This window comes from Patagioenas fasciata, chromosome 5 (assembly GCF_037038585.1).
Source record: "Patagioenas fasciata isolate bPatFas1 chromosome 5, bPatFas1.hap1, whole genome shotgun sequence".
Taxonomy (NCBI): Eukaryota; Metazoa; Chordata; class Aves; order Columbiformes; family Columbidae; genus Patagioenas; species Patagioenas fasciata.
Genome location: NC_092524.1, coordinates 63,545,618 through 63,559,460, shown reverse-complemented (window position 1 = coordinate 63,559,460; position 13,843 = coordinate 63,545,618). Strand labels below are relative to the sequence as shown.

At 42.5% G+C, this 13,843-nt stretch overlaps 1 protein-coding gene across 1 annotated transcript in view; it reads left to right on the top strand.

The window, feature by feature from the left end:
- Positions 1–13,843, top strand: part of MTHFD1 (methylenetetrahydrofolate dehydrogenase, cyclohydrolase and formyltetrahydrofolate synthetase 1) — a 44,561-nt gene that overhangs the window by 8,864 nt on the left and 21,854 nt on the right. The window contains exons 2-12 of the mRNA XM_065839299.2: positions 1,223–1,307; positions 3,615–3,674; positions 4,186–4,239; positions 4,614–4,750; positions 4,868–4,968; positions 5,302–5,438; positions 6,859–6,970; positions 11,201–11,328; positions 11,966–12,063; positions 12,764–12,937; positions 13,464–13,600. Of these exons, the coding sequence (XP_065695371.1) occupies positions 1,223–1,307; positions 3,615–3,674; positions 4,186–4,239; positions 4,614–4,750; positions 4,868–4,968; positions 5,302–5,438; positions 6,859–6,970; positions 11,201–11,328; positions 11,966–12,063; positions 12,764–12,937; positions 13,464–13,600 (1,223 nt within the window). The remainder of the gene's footprint in view (positions 1–1,222; positions 1,308–3,614; positions 3,675–4,185; positions 4,240–4,613; positions 4,751–4,867; positions 4,969–5,301; positions 5,439–6,858; positions 6,971–11,200; positions 11,329–11,965; positions 12,064–12,763; positions 12,938–13,463; positions 13,601–13,843) is intronic.

Below are 13,843 nucleotides of genomic sequence, written 5' to 3'. Positions count from 1 at the left end.
GGGATCAGTGCTGCTGGGTTGCAGCAGAGCCATGTTCCCTTCTTGCCTCTGGCGTTTCTGATTCGGAGCTCATAGTTGCAGGGCAGAGTTGGCTTCACTGTCATGCTTGAATTTCCCTGTATGGAAGGAATTGCAGCCTCCCAGCTGGCATCAGCTTCCTGCTCTGTCCCCATACCCTTGCTGTTTGTGTTTTTGATGAACTGGCACCAACATCATCTTCTTCAGTTTGGGAAGTCCATTTCCAGCTGAGAAGCTGCAGACCTTGTGATATTGATTTGAGGGTAAATGAGCACAAGGAGAACACCTGTGTTTTAAATGGTAGGGTGTTTGAAGCAGGGCAAATTTGCAAAGCATGATGGTAGCACCTTCTCTTCGAGTATAGTGGGTGGGATGGAGGCTGGAAATCACGTGAAGGACAGACCTGTCAAGCCTCTACTGTCCTGCGAGTTTTGCTTTCCTGGCTTTTGCCTCTGAGTATCTCCTACATTTACAGTGAAGAGCCACAGCCTCCTTCCAGCACCATGAGCACAACTGATCAGTTCTTCTCTCTGAGTCCCGACTGCCTCTGGTGGGGAGACAGAACAAGTGGTGCTGGGTCTGCACACAGCAGAACTTCAAATTCAAAAGAGCACACTGGGCCTGGCACCGGGACCTCTTTCTCACCGCCTTCCCTGATGAAAGATCATGCACATGGGGCCAGACAGTGGCTGAGGAATTGGAGAGGAGTGCAAGTCTGGGGAGGGTGGTGACAGTGGCCTTTGAGCTCTATTTATCAGTGATGGGTATCTGTTATCTCTAAAACATCACATAGTAAACTGGATATGAGTTGACATCTGAGCTAGATTAACTAAAATCCTCTCGTGCTCCCCTTTCAAAATTGTATTTTAGTAATTATATCCTTAAACTTGTCTTCACTGAAGACTTGACCTGAGTTTTGTACCAGGGCTTAACTGAGACCACGAAGAGGAGGGTTAAGAAGCACAATGTGGACTTTAGAAAAGAAAAAAAAAAAGTTTGAATCTTTCAAAGTGTCTTAGTGTTTTTAGGGATGTTAATCTTATCTGGAGATTGTTGGGACTTGTGTACTCAAGGCATAAACATGTGTTTGCCAGTCTGTGCATTTTTGATCTTTCCAACTCCTGAGTTATCAGTGTGTGAGAATTCAGCTCCTTGGTTAACTTCTACCTTTTTTTTCTTTTTTTTTTTTCTTTTCCCTTTTCAGGCAAGTGAGGGAGAGACTAAAGCAGCAAGTACTTGAGATGAAACAGAAATTTCCGGGCTTTACACCAGGACTCGCGATTTTGCAGGTATTGTTCTCTTTAATGACAACTAGAGAAAAATCTGTGTTGCTTTGCAATGGTAAGCACAGCTGATGGTAGCATTTTATAAGGGACAGAAGAGCAGAGTCCAATGTGGGATAGTAACACAGTTCTGTGATGTCTTTTCCCCAAGTACTGGGGCACAGAAACATTTTGGGGTTGGTTTTTTTTGGTTGGTTGGTTTTGTTTGCTTGTTTGGGGTGTTTTTTGTTTGTTTCATTTCATCAGACCCTTGCAGTTCTCTGAACATTATGGTGAAAGCAGGCTTCTTGCCTTTTAAGAGGAAGCCAGTGCTTGTAGACTCTAGTCAAGGTCTCTTTGTTTATGTGAACCTCAAATTCTGTCAGCTTTTGGAGATGTGTTTGTACCAGAAGTCTTTGAAATGAGGTGTTTATTACACAGAACATGGAGAGAGATGCAGGGTGGGAAATGGGGGAAAACAACCAAAACCACCTTTGGCCAAGAAGACTTTGAGTGGAGGGGATGGAGCAAAATCCCGTTGCTGAATTTGATGTCTGGCAGAAGTCTAGGTGCTGGAGTCTACACAGAAACACTTGTGGAGGAAAAGAAGCTCTCATCAGTACAGGGGTTTGGCCTGTGTTTGGCAGAATTAAGGTGATTTTTTTTTTTTATCCTTGCAGCTGTAAAAAATGGAAACTCTTTGTGCTGAGATTAGAAGGTGACCATCAGTAGCAAGTGTCATGTAATGGGAAGGAACAGTGTGGCCACAAAGTGTTGATGGACTGTAAGCAGCTGCTTAGGGAAGTGGCTTCTGTGTTTTGGGCTCCTGAAGAGCTCTTGGTACCTGTCTCTGTATTCCAGTTCTGAGACCACTGTAGTACACAAAGGTCCCATTCCTCTTCAGTGCCAGGAACAAATTTATTTGTGGTTGGATTGGTTTTTATTTGTGTAGTTTTCTTTTCCATTAGCTTTAAAAATATCATCTCTACAGAAGACTTGTCTTCAGGCATTTAGAAGGAAGGACGAAGGTCTTTTATTTAAATTTAGTAAGGGATGCTTTGATGGAAGTTCCTGAACTGCTGACCTTGTAAACTGTCTTCAAAAATTGCTGCCTTGTAGTGTAACTGGAGTTTTTTCTTGGTTGGCCTGTTTTCAGTCTTGGGTTGCCTTAGAGTCCTTACAACCTCCTTGCTCTTTGGCTCTCTGACACTTTGGTGAGCTACCAGACATTCTGGGCTTGGAGCTCGTCTCCCAATACTCATATTCTCAGCTGTCTGTTTTTCATTTAAGTCAGGGCAATTAGCTGTTTCTGATATGTAGCACCCCACACAACAGGTGCTGTTTTCTTGGGAGATATCTAGTGTATTCTGAGCTCAAAGAATACATCATTTAATGCTTATTTTTTTGTCATGTAGTCAGGAATATCCTCTTTTGCACAATATACATGATCTGTCTGCTGACATCTCCTGATGCCCACTCTCTTCTTTCTTTCCTGCCCTGTATGAGGCATACATTGTCATAAACCCAGCAGACTAATTTAAAGGGGAGACAGTGCCTTTGTCTAACCCTGGAGAAGAAGAACCAGTGTGTGCTGGGTGATCAGGTAACCCCTGCAGCTTGTCATCTGTGTGGGAACTAGGGATAGCTCCCAAATACAGGGGAACAGGGTTTCAAGAGTTTGCTTATCAGCTTTTTCTTATTTGTCCCTCATTTTCTTATGGTTACAAGGAGTATTACCCTTAACAAAACATTCTGGATGATGCAGGTAGCCTTCTGAAATGCAGTTGTACTGTAAGCACCCAACACTGTCAAAAACTACAGGCGATTGTTGCTCTTGCTGCTCTCTCTTTGTGCGTCACGTTGTTCTTGTTTAGCTGGTTTTTATTTGGCAGAAAAATTCTCAGGGTTCAAAACAGCAGTGGAAGAAATCTTTCCATCAAGGCACAAATATGTGCTTAAAATTAAGATTCCTGGGTATCAGAGGCCCAACTTTTCTGAAAGCCTTAATCAGATAATTGAATGTTATCAGCACCTGCTGATCATGGTAATTAGCTAGAGATTTAACTTCCTCAGATGAGATGGCAGGCAGTGTTTTCTGCTTTGGAGAGCACTGCGTTTCTAAGGTTTCCAACAGGTGTAAATAGTGCTTATGCAGCAGATCAGACAACTTGTCTTCTTGAAAGAACACTTTCCTGGTAGCTCCAGCTACTTATAGCCTCTGTCAGTGTGTTTTACAGTTATTGAAGAATACCTCTGTCTCCTTGGCCAAGGAAGCTAAGGGTTAAGCCCATCTCAGCCTGTGACTCGGTTTCTATTCTGTTTCTTCATCCTTAGGTTGGAAATCGGGATGACTCGAACCTCTACATTAAAGTGAAGCTGAAGACTGCTGCTGAGGTGATGCCCAAACTCTATATATTTCTTTTTACCCTCCTATAGTAGGTCAAATCTGAATATGAAAAAACAGATGCAAATCGAATAGGTCTGTCTAAGCTTTGCCCGTATTGAAGAAACCAACATTGGCCCGAATTCTTTGTTTTAAGGAAACAGTACAGATGTGTAACCTGACACGTAGCCAAGTGGGGTACCAAGGTAACACAGCGTGGTTGGTGCCACTTTTTGTGTCATCATCTCTTAGATTACATGTGTCTGAAGTGATGGTCCTCTGGCTTTCCTGTTATTGTTCAAGGTAAAAGGTGAATAGGACAGTTGAAGTATGGGCCAGTCTAAGTACGCAAAGCACCCTGTTTCATTTATGGTACTTCCAAATAACGGGACTGTAGCAACAGGAGACAGGCCTAGGAAATATGACAGTATAGATATGGCTGGGCTGGACTGAGAGAATAGCCAGATCAATCTCTGATGTCAATTCAGAAATCAGATAATTTGTTGGTATTCTCATTTGCAGATTGGGATCAGTGCCAATCACATAAAACTGCCCAACACAGCAACAGAAGCTGACGTAAGTAATGCAGGCAGTAAGGAAAGAATACATAATTTTGGTTTTGAACTCAAGAGATGAACTTATATTTGCCCTCTCATTTCGTTAAAAAAGACTCCTTGCCCATAGATATTAACTAATGAAAAAAGAACTGAAACCTGCTGAGATTTTTGTTTTTACTTTTAAAAGAAAACTAGAATACTACAATGTAAAATTTAGAGACTTAAACAGGTATTTTTCTGAAAATAAAAAAAAGTGAGTTGTTTATACTCTTGGGTGGAAAAACTAAACATATTGTGAGTGTCTGTTAATCCAGAGAGGATGGTGCTTTTTGCTTTGCATCACTTATATTTCGGTTTATCAGCCATTAGGTTTTCGGTCTTTATTTGTTGTAGGTCCTCAAGCACATTGACGCTTTGAATGGAGACCCTGCTGTTCATGGCTTTATAGTGCAGCTGCCTCTTGACTCTGATAAGCCCATCAATACAGAAAAAATAACCAATGCTGTTGCACCTGAGAAGGACGTAGATGGGTAAACTGACCTCAGCCCCGGAGAGCATGACAGCTTCTCCAAAAAGAAGCTTTTTTCTTTTGAATGGTGATCACGAGGCTAGGAATCTTACTTGGCCTTTATTCTTTCAAAATACAGTTTAAGTAGCATCAATGCTGGGAAACTCTCTAGAGGGGACCTTGGAGACTGCTTTATTCCTTGTACACCAAAGGGATGCATGGAACTTATCAGGCAGACAGGTAAGGAGGTTTCCATTCGTTGTTCATGAGTGCAGTAGTCTTCTATAAGAGGAGAAATTATGCACCTTGCAAGGCTATGTTTCATGTTGAAACTTGTGTTGAGATGCCACATCTCATCCCTGCCTTTTCAGGTGGGACAAGGGCTGGTTTTAAACCGGTCCTTCTTTCCTCCCTCCCAATCTCGTTCCACATCACACACAACCCAGAAGAAAAATCGTGTTGTGAAGGACCAGAGCCAGACTTAAACTGACCAAAAGACTCCAGAGTGGTCTGAGTTGGTGCTAAAATGCACAATGACCTGTTTTTACTTTCTTCTAACTTTCTGTGATGCAGGCATCCAGGTTGCAGGGAAAAGAGCTGTTGTGGTTGGACGCAGTAAGATCGTTGGTGCTCCCATGCACGACCTGCTGCTCTGGAATCACGCAACTGTCACCACTTGCCATTCAAAGACCTCGACACTGGCTGAGGAGGTGAGGACAGGGTAGATGCATGAGGCCGTAGTTATCTGCTGCAAGCCAGTGCTGCCCACTGCACATTGCTACTCAGTATATTGCTACTCTAAGTCATTAAGTCTGGGTTGTCTTTAATCTGAAATGGTTCAAGTCCTGCTCATTGAATGGTTTTGTAAATACTTCTGCTGGAAAAAGATCCTGATTATTTTTGACCCTTAATTAGAGGCTTTGAATTATAACAATAAAATTACCATTTTTGTTTTCTTTAAGCATGTGCTGACAATTTAATCTCCCCTTCGTATCTCCAACTAGTGGCCTGCAAGACAGCATATATTTTTGTTTTTTCCCAAAAAGACCAAGTAGTCTTTTGCTTTAATGGCTGGGAAATGCTAGATCAAATGTTTTCTCCAGGTTGATTGGGTTGGGTTTTTTTTTTTTTTCAGCCTATTTTCTATGATTGTGAGTTGGTACCATTTTCCTCTTTAGCAGTGAGAGTGACAGAAATAGTGTGTTACTGTACTGCCACCTACTTGGATTTTGTAGAGCAATCAACACTGCCAGGCTCTGTAGGAAAGTATTACAGCTAAAGAGAGGGTAGGTGTATTTGAATATAGCTCACAAGGAAGATCAAAAACACTGCAGTGCTTCGTGCCATTAAGTTGCTGTTCAATAAGACTGTCATTAGGTTGATTAACAGTTGAAGTGCTAATTCTTAATGAAATCTTAAAAATAGTTTATCTCCCTTGAAGATTAAAAGCAAAAAATTCAAGGGATAGCAGCTTCCTTAGCAAACATGAATGAAGCAGTGCAAGAAGTGACAATGAGCTTTAGTTGGAGTCTCTAGCACCAGCTTTGTGACCAGCCCTGTGACATTTACCGAGTGCTGTCTGAATAAATATTAGTGCTGAATTGCAATCAGCTTTCCCTGGAGCCACGTGCAGTCCTGGTCTTAAACAACAAGGCAGCGCTGCCACAAGTGAGATGCCGCTTTGAGTTCTGTGCAGGGGTTGTTCTTGGCTGCTGTCTGATGGGTGCTGGGTGTATTTCTAGCACTGAAAAGAGCAGCTGAATATGCAGGGATATTCGAAGGGAGGAAGATAAGAATATGCAGAAGGCTTTAGTTTAATCTAAAAGTAGTCTGTGTGATCCACTTGGGAATCACGGAGGAGTTCAAAGGAGGTTGTGAAGTGTTGACTAGCAACAGTTCAGGGTAGGAGTGTGAAAATAGGCCATAATTTCTGGCTGCAGGAATCAGTGCGTTCCAAGGAACTGCTAGCTACCTTCAACTGCTGCTGATGCCCTTCCATCCCTCCCATGGCAATTGGTGAGCACACAGTTTCGCTGCCACTGAAGCTGATCTGAGTTGCTGCTGAAGCAGCTCTGTGTTTTTCCAGTGCTGGTGTGATACAGAATTTTTTAATTGGCTTTTTTTTTATAGGTTGGTAGAGCTGATATCCTGGTGGTTGCAGCTGGTAAAGCTGAAATGGTAAAAGGTGAATGGATCAAACCTGGTGCAATCATAATAGACTGCGGAATTAACCATGTGCCAGGTGCGTGGGTGATGTATAGAGCGGGGATATGTTTATTTGTATATAAATACAGTTGCTAAGTAAGCACATGGATACTGTTTCCTTGGTGTTTCTACTCAATGCAGACTTCTTTCTCTTTTAAGTCTGTCTTGGGTGATGATGGCAACCTCTGAAGATGCCAGAATAAAAAAAAAAGGTTGGTCTGAAGTGCTGTCCTGAGACAGATCAGTGGCAGTTCTATTTTTGCCTTCAGTGAGGCTGATGATCAGTAAAGAGGAGACTTAGAAAATATTAACAGACTATCCATGTAATTTACCACAACTACATAGTGAGGTCTTGCTGCTGTTGTCACTTGTGAGCGTGCAGCTTTGCTGTCATTCCTTTGCATTTACATCTGATTAAGCTGTTCTGTTTGAAATATATAAATGGCAAGCAGTCTCTTCAAGTACTTCTCTTGAATGGCTGTTGTCTTGAAACAAAGCAGCTTCTGCAAGAATATTGGTGACAATGGCTCTGGCATAGAATAAAGTGCTTGAACATAATGGATTTTAGGGTAAGTTTTCACTTAGCTGCTTCTTCATTATAGAGGAGGAACAGACAGTCTGGCAATTTCTGTTTTCATCTCATTTTAAATCCAAATTACAGATATTGAATGATATGGAAAATTAGTCACCATCTAACTATCTCTGTGCTACACCCACAAGGCTTTTAAAAGGTAGTTTTCATAATTAATCAGTCATTTTGTTGCCATTATTTAATGGAATGTAAAGAAATTTCTGTTCAGCAGTCTTGTTCCTCGAAGATGACCCTGAGTTGCATTTAAAAATGTTAGTCCTCTGTCTAATTAAAATTAAAAAGTCATCTGCTGTTGCTCTTTGTTGCTTGGTCTATTTGTGCTGAGCTACCCAAACTTAGGGAGTTTGCCAAAACCCACAGGATCACTGCTGATTTTCGTGAAGCAGAATGGCTTGAAGTCTCCCCTACTTACAGGTTGCAAGCAAAATACCGTTGTATTTCTGCCGTATGATGGTACGACCTTTTTTGTTTTTTCAGTCTTGATGTGAACTGCATCTCTGAGGACACATCCCTGTTTCTTTGTATTCAGTCTGCCTGGGGCAGTGCACTGAGATCTGAGCTTCTCGTACACCCAGTTTTGTGTGGCAATATGCTTAATGGCATTGTAGGACTCGGTAATAAGGGCTTGACAGAGGACCATGGAAATTGTCATTCAAAATGATGGATGCCACAGGCTTTTCTGTGATTTTTCTGGAGCTACTGAGTTTTCCTGCATCTTCCTTTCTGATAGGCTGCGAAAAATTTTTCAGGTGAATCTTTTGGGAAATCAGTGCCAGAATTGTGGCAGAAAGAAAGGCAGCTAGTTTGCCAGCTTCTCTGGCTACATTACTGTACAGATAGAATATTGTTGGTAGCTGTGATGGTGCTTTGAATGCAGCAGGGGAGAAGTAGCACAATTGTCGTACATCTTGCCCTATATAGCCGTAAGTGCATCCAGCCGGGTGGCTCCTAGGTGGAGATGTGAGCTACAGCTGGAGGACCTGGCAGCCTCTGATGTGCTTGTACTTAGCAGGTCAGGGTGCATTTGTCTTTCTCTGCAGCTGGAGGGCTAGTCCAGCCAGTATTCCAAATGCCTTATTCCAGGCCTGTAGAAATTGCCCTGCTACAGGCAGCAAGAGCAGTGTGGGCAGGCGATATTCCCAGAGATTGTGTGGTCTCTGGAGTTTCCCCAAGTCCTGGTGGAGGGAGGGACCCTGTGCCAAGTCCTTCTCTGCTGGGGGGTTTTGCAGCTCTAGCCAGCAGGGAACCTTGAACAGTGGGTTATGAGAGCGGCAAAGGAGGATCAGCCTCTGTGGATCTTGGTGCCTTGCTCTTCAAACACCAGAGGAACTGGGAAGATACAGAGAGCCTTGACTTGCTGTGTTTATATCTGGAAATCAAGCTGGTATCACAGGCCTATAAGATCAGATTGTGATGGACCCCTCTCGAAACACCTTTCCCAGTGGTGCCCAGAAAAAGAAACAGACTGCAAGGAGATGGTGTCACGTCTTATAGAGGAGGGTCATGTATGGTCTTGTGTGTTTGCAGTCAGATATCAACCAGAACGCATTACAGTTACATGTACATTAGCACAAGTTTGCTTGGAAGTCATTGGCATAATCCCAGCCCTTGTCTGGCGAGAGTAGGACTGAATTAGCTCTGCTCCAGAAGCTGCACTTGGGTTGTCTGTCAGGCAGCTGTCTTGGAGATAGATGGAAATTGTTGTACCTGTTCATCCCGTATGTGTAGGCATGTCCTTTGCTTCTTTGATCTCAAAGTCCTTGGATGCTCTCCCTGATGTGTTCCAGCTGGCTAGAGAACCCACTGGACCAAAGAGACACAGGCACTAGGAATGCTTATAGTGTCTCTGATACTCTTCGTAACTAGTATATATATATTTTTTTAAGAGTGGGATGATGAATATTGAGAAGGTGAAACGATGGGGGGAGGCGGAAAGTGTTGTGTGTGAGCTTTCTTTCTAAAGAATATTTTAAAGGTAATTGAATAGCTCTCAGGTTGTGCTCAGCAGTGCTTGGCGTGAGGGGCGAATGCAGAGGCAGGAACGGGGGTTTGTTTGGCTCCTACTCATCGCTGTGTCTGTCTAACAGATTAGGCTGTTTGTCTTTGGATCGTGTAATTCAGTGCTTGTTTTCATCATTCTGGGGCCTGGAGTCTCCCTGGCCAGGGTGGCTGATAAGCCTGTTTGGCATCCTTGGAAGAAAATATGATTATGTTATTTGCCTTTTGCAAACTTAATTAAACTGGTCTCCAGCCTGGAAGGCCAGACTGATCTGCAGTTCAGGCAGCAAAGCTGACAGAGACTGTAGAAACACCATTTAACAGCTGTGGTGTTGTTCAAGCTTTGAACTCTAGCAAAAAGAAGTGTTGCTTAAAACACAAACACACCAAAACATCCAAGCTACTAATTGTCACTAACAATGCAACTAAAAATTAATGTTGGCAGAAGCTGCTTTTGTTCCCTCCTTGGTGTTTATACAATCGGCTGTTTGGGAGTTTGGTTTCTCTTCCACTCCTCCCCCTTACCAAATGTATGTTAAAGTTATTGATTGTATTCTGTTCACACATGTGCTTATATATTTCAATGTAACAACATTAAAAATTATCTTCAGGTTTTTCACACTGCTTGAAAGTTCCCTGGAGTCCTCATATCTGAAACGAGGATCTGCTACTCCAAGGAAACTTAAATGTATGGGTTTTTTTGGTATGTTATCTCTATAATCAGCAAATTCCTTAGGTGACTGTGCTAGTTTACTGATGCATTTTGTCTCTTTATGGCTAAACTTAAAAGTCACCACTGGAAAAAAGTGCTTTATCTGCTTCTGAATTGTCAGGTCATGTGCAGCAGGATATAGCAATTCTTTTTTGCCAGAGAGAGAGGTGATTATTCAACTGGAGCTCTCTTAAGCACCTGTGAGGTTTGCTGTGACAAGACTCTGATCTCTGGGAACTGCAGTACTTACTTGTCCATCATTAGAATGGCAATGAGTAATTGAAAAGCTCAGCACTTTCTGTCTGCAGTTTCTGTTAAAGGCAGGTGATTTTATTTAATAGTAAGGTCTAGATTTCCTCCAAAGTGGAACAGAGCAAATGTAAAGCCTTTTTTTTTTTTTTTTAAACAAGTCAACTGTGTTTCTTTTCTCACTTCTTCTAGACCATTGGCTTATTTCTCCTCCAAATTGGAAACTCTGCTAATCCTTCAGAGCAATACAGCAGGAGCTGTGAGAGATGGTTCAGGTGACATCTCTACTGAATGTCCCATTAGTGTTTTACTAGTGCAGATATAAGACTTGGTCTGTGCTTTGGTCCCCCTGCCTTTGTTTTGGAGTCAACCTCATGCTGCCCTGTGGGCCATGTGCCACCGAGGAAATCCTTGGATCCTCAAGGAGCAGGAGATCGATCAGGCTAAGGATACATCACACTTAATGGGAAGATATGTTGCATGAGCTGTTGATGCTCTCTGAGTGAAGTATGATGATAACATCTTAACTTGCAATGTTATTTTAACTTTTTATCTTTACTTACAGCTTCCTGGGTGCTCAGCTTTCCCTTTTCCCCTTTTTTTTTTTTTTTTCCCCTTTCCCCAACAGGGGGAAAGACTTCAGCTTCAGTCAGTGCTACCTCCTCTTTTGTTTTGGTGAAATGTGATGCCTAACTTAATTTTCCTTAAATCCCCAGACAGCACGAAGGCCAGTGGAAAAAGAGTTGTAGGAGATGTGGAGTACAGTACAGCAAAGGAAAAAGCTTCTTACATCACCCCAGTTCCTGGTGGCGTTGGGCCCATGACTGTGGCCATGTTAATGCAGGTATGTGGACACTGTGAGGCTGTTACGTTTGCTGTCAGGGTATGTTGCTGCTGACCATCAGCAACCTACCAAAGCAACTGGTGCTTCCTTCTTGCTCTTACAGAGGTCTGGTTAGGATTTCCAACCTCCAGTCCAAACAATTTGGATTCAGTTAACTGAGGAAGAAGATGAACCTTAAGGAAATGTTAGGACAGAGGTTTTTTTTTGATTGAGTGTTTTTTGAGTGTGGTCTCTCATAACAGTGATAAACAGGCTTGTCTTGCAATTCTCTGGCTGTAATTCTAAAATTATATGTAGGGTGATTGGATAAAAAAGAGGAGAATAAGAGTATAAGACAGCTCCCTCTGCTTCCTGCTTTGCTTAAGAAACCTTGCTGGCACAGAACACCCCAAAAACTCCGGCACACTGGAAGATAGAGAGGTAGATGGATAGGTAGACATGGTGGATGTTTTTTATCTTTAAGAAAACTATGAGCAGAATTCCATTCTGAATTGTTAGCGAATGCTTTAATCAAAGCACTTTGTGTCAATCCCAAACTGAGACAGATGGGAGGGGAAAACCTTTCTGAGTTGCTTTGTTATCCAGCATGGTTCATACAGTGATCGTTGCTGTAATGCTTTTCTCATGCTCATTTTAGAGCACAGTGGAGAGTGCACAGCGTTTTCTGGAGAAGTTCCAGCCTGGAAAATGGAACATCCAATATAACCAGCTTACCCTAAAGATGCCTGTTCCAAGGTAATGTTTTCAAATGAAGCCACTGGCAGTATTAATGCGGCACAGTGTTCACTTCTGTTTCCAAGCTTTGCGTAATACAGGGTGTACATGTATGTAGACTGTAGTTGGCATTGAAATTTGGAGAGAAGCAGCGAGAAAGCACCGTGAGGCCTTCCTAAGGAAGCAGAGCTGACCTGCAGTGGTGCTGGGACATAGGTTGAAGAGTAGGCTCGGGTCATCCTGATAATATCGAGATGTAAACATGGATTTCCACAGACTTTTTAGACCAGGTAGATAGTTGCTGATTTAGCAAATAGCAAGACAGTTGTATTTTGGGAAATTTTCAGTCTGACATGGCAATAATCTGCCATCTTGGAGCAGGAGTAGTTGGTGTCAAGTCCCCAAGGAGCAGTTGAAAATACACAAATTACTGTAAGAGAACATAACCTACAGCTTACAAAAAGGCATTTATGGGGTGGGAGGGATGAGGGGAAGACTGGTGGGAGTGTTTGTTTGGTTTGGGTTTTTTTTAAAAAGGCAACTCTGAGGATGTGTCTATTCTACTGCAGCCAATATCAGTGGGATTGATTCGTTTAACTAGGAGGGGTTAAAGCTTCCCTTTTAAAACATAGATTAGGTGTTTGTAGTTTATGCTGTCCAAAAATGGGGAATTTGTGAGAAGTCTTTGACTTATAAATTGACTTTGCTCTCTTTCTTTAAGTGATATTGAAATATCACAGTCGTGTGTACCCAAGCCCATTGATCAAGTTGCAAGAGAAGTTGGGCTGCTCCCTGATGAGGTAGAGCTCTATGGCCAGACTAAAGCCAAGGTTCATCTATCTGCTCTGAAACGGCTGAAGAACCAGCCAGATGGCAAATACGTTGTTGTTACTGGGTAGGTACTTTAACTGAGGCATCACTTACATGATCTCAAGGTGAAAAGAAATTTTATTAGCATGGCTTGTCATTGTATTACCTTCCGGTAAGGTGACTGTGTTGGGGTGTTCTGGGTTTTAGTAAATCACACTGTGAAAATCCAGTGGTTTGGGAAATAGATTTATCTCTTGTGGAAAATAGTGGGAGCGTAGTTTCACATTTCTCTCCTGGAGATGAACTGGTTTGGTCTGCAGGTCAGGGTTAGGAAGGGCAGACTGGATCACAGTAAAAATTCTCCTCGTCTAGCAGCCTGCCTTCAACAGTAACTAGCAAGTTGTTTCAGAGGAAAGTCTTTGGCAGTTATGTGATAATTTGCCACTCTCATTCCAGTTTCAAACTGCTGAAGATTAGCTGAAGTCTGAGCCAATCCAGAATTTGAGTTGGCATTAACTGCACTCATTGGGTGACTGTTTTATCCCTGAGAGTGTTTTGAGTCTCACCCACTACAAGGGTTTAATCATGTCTGTTCTGCTTTTTCACTGCAGGATAACTCCTACTCCTCTGGGAGAGGGGAAAAGCACCACCACTGTTGGTCTTGTTCAGGCCTTAGGAGCACACCTTCACCAGAATGTCTTTGCCTGTGTTCGGCAGCCTTCTCAGGGGCCAACCTTTGGTATAAAAGGTATGAGCTGTTTTGTTGCTTGCAGTTGGACTAAATGGGGAAAGATGGCATTCAGAGATTTTACTCTGCTTCATTGTAGTTTTAAATAATTCCCAGTTACTATTGCATTTCTTTGAAGAACTTAACACAAGGTTTTTCTTTCTTAAGTGTTGTCTTCAAGTGCTGTGCTGGGATTTAAACTAAGCTGCTTGGCAGTAGCGGCGTTCTTAAAACCATTAAGCAAACATATGTAATACCACTCTG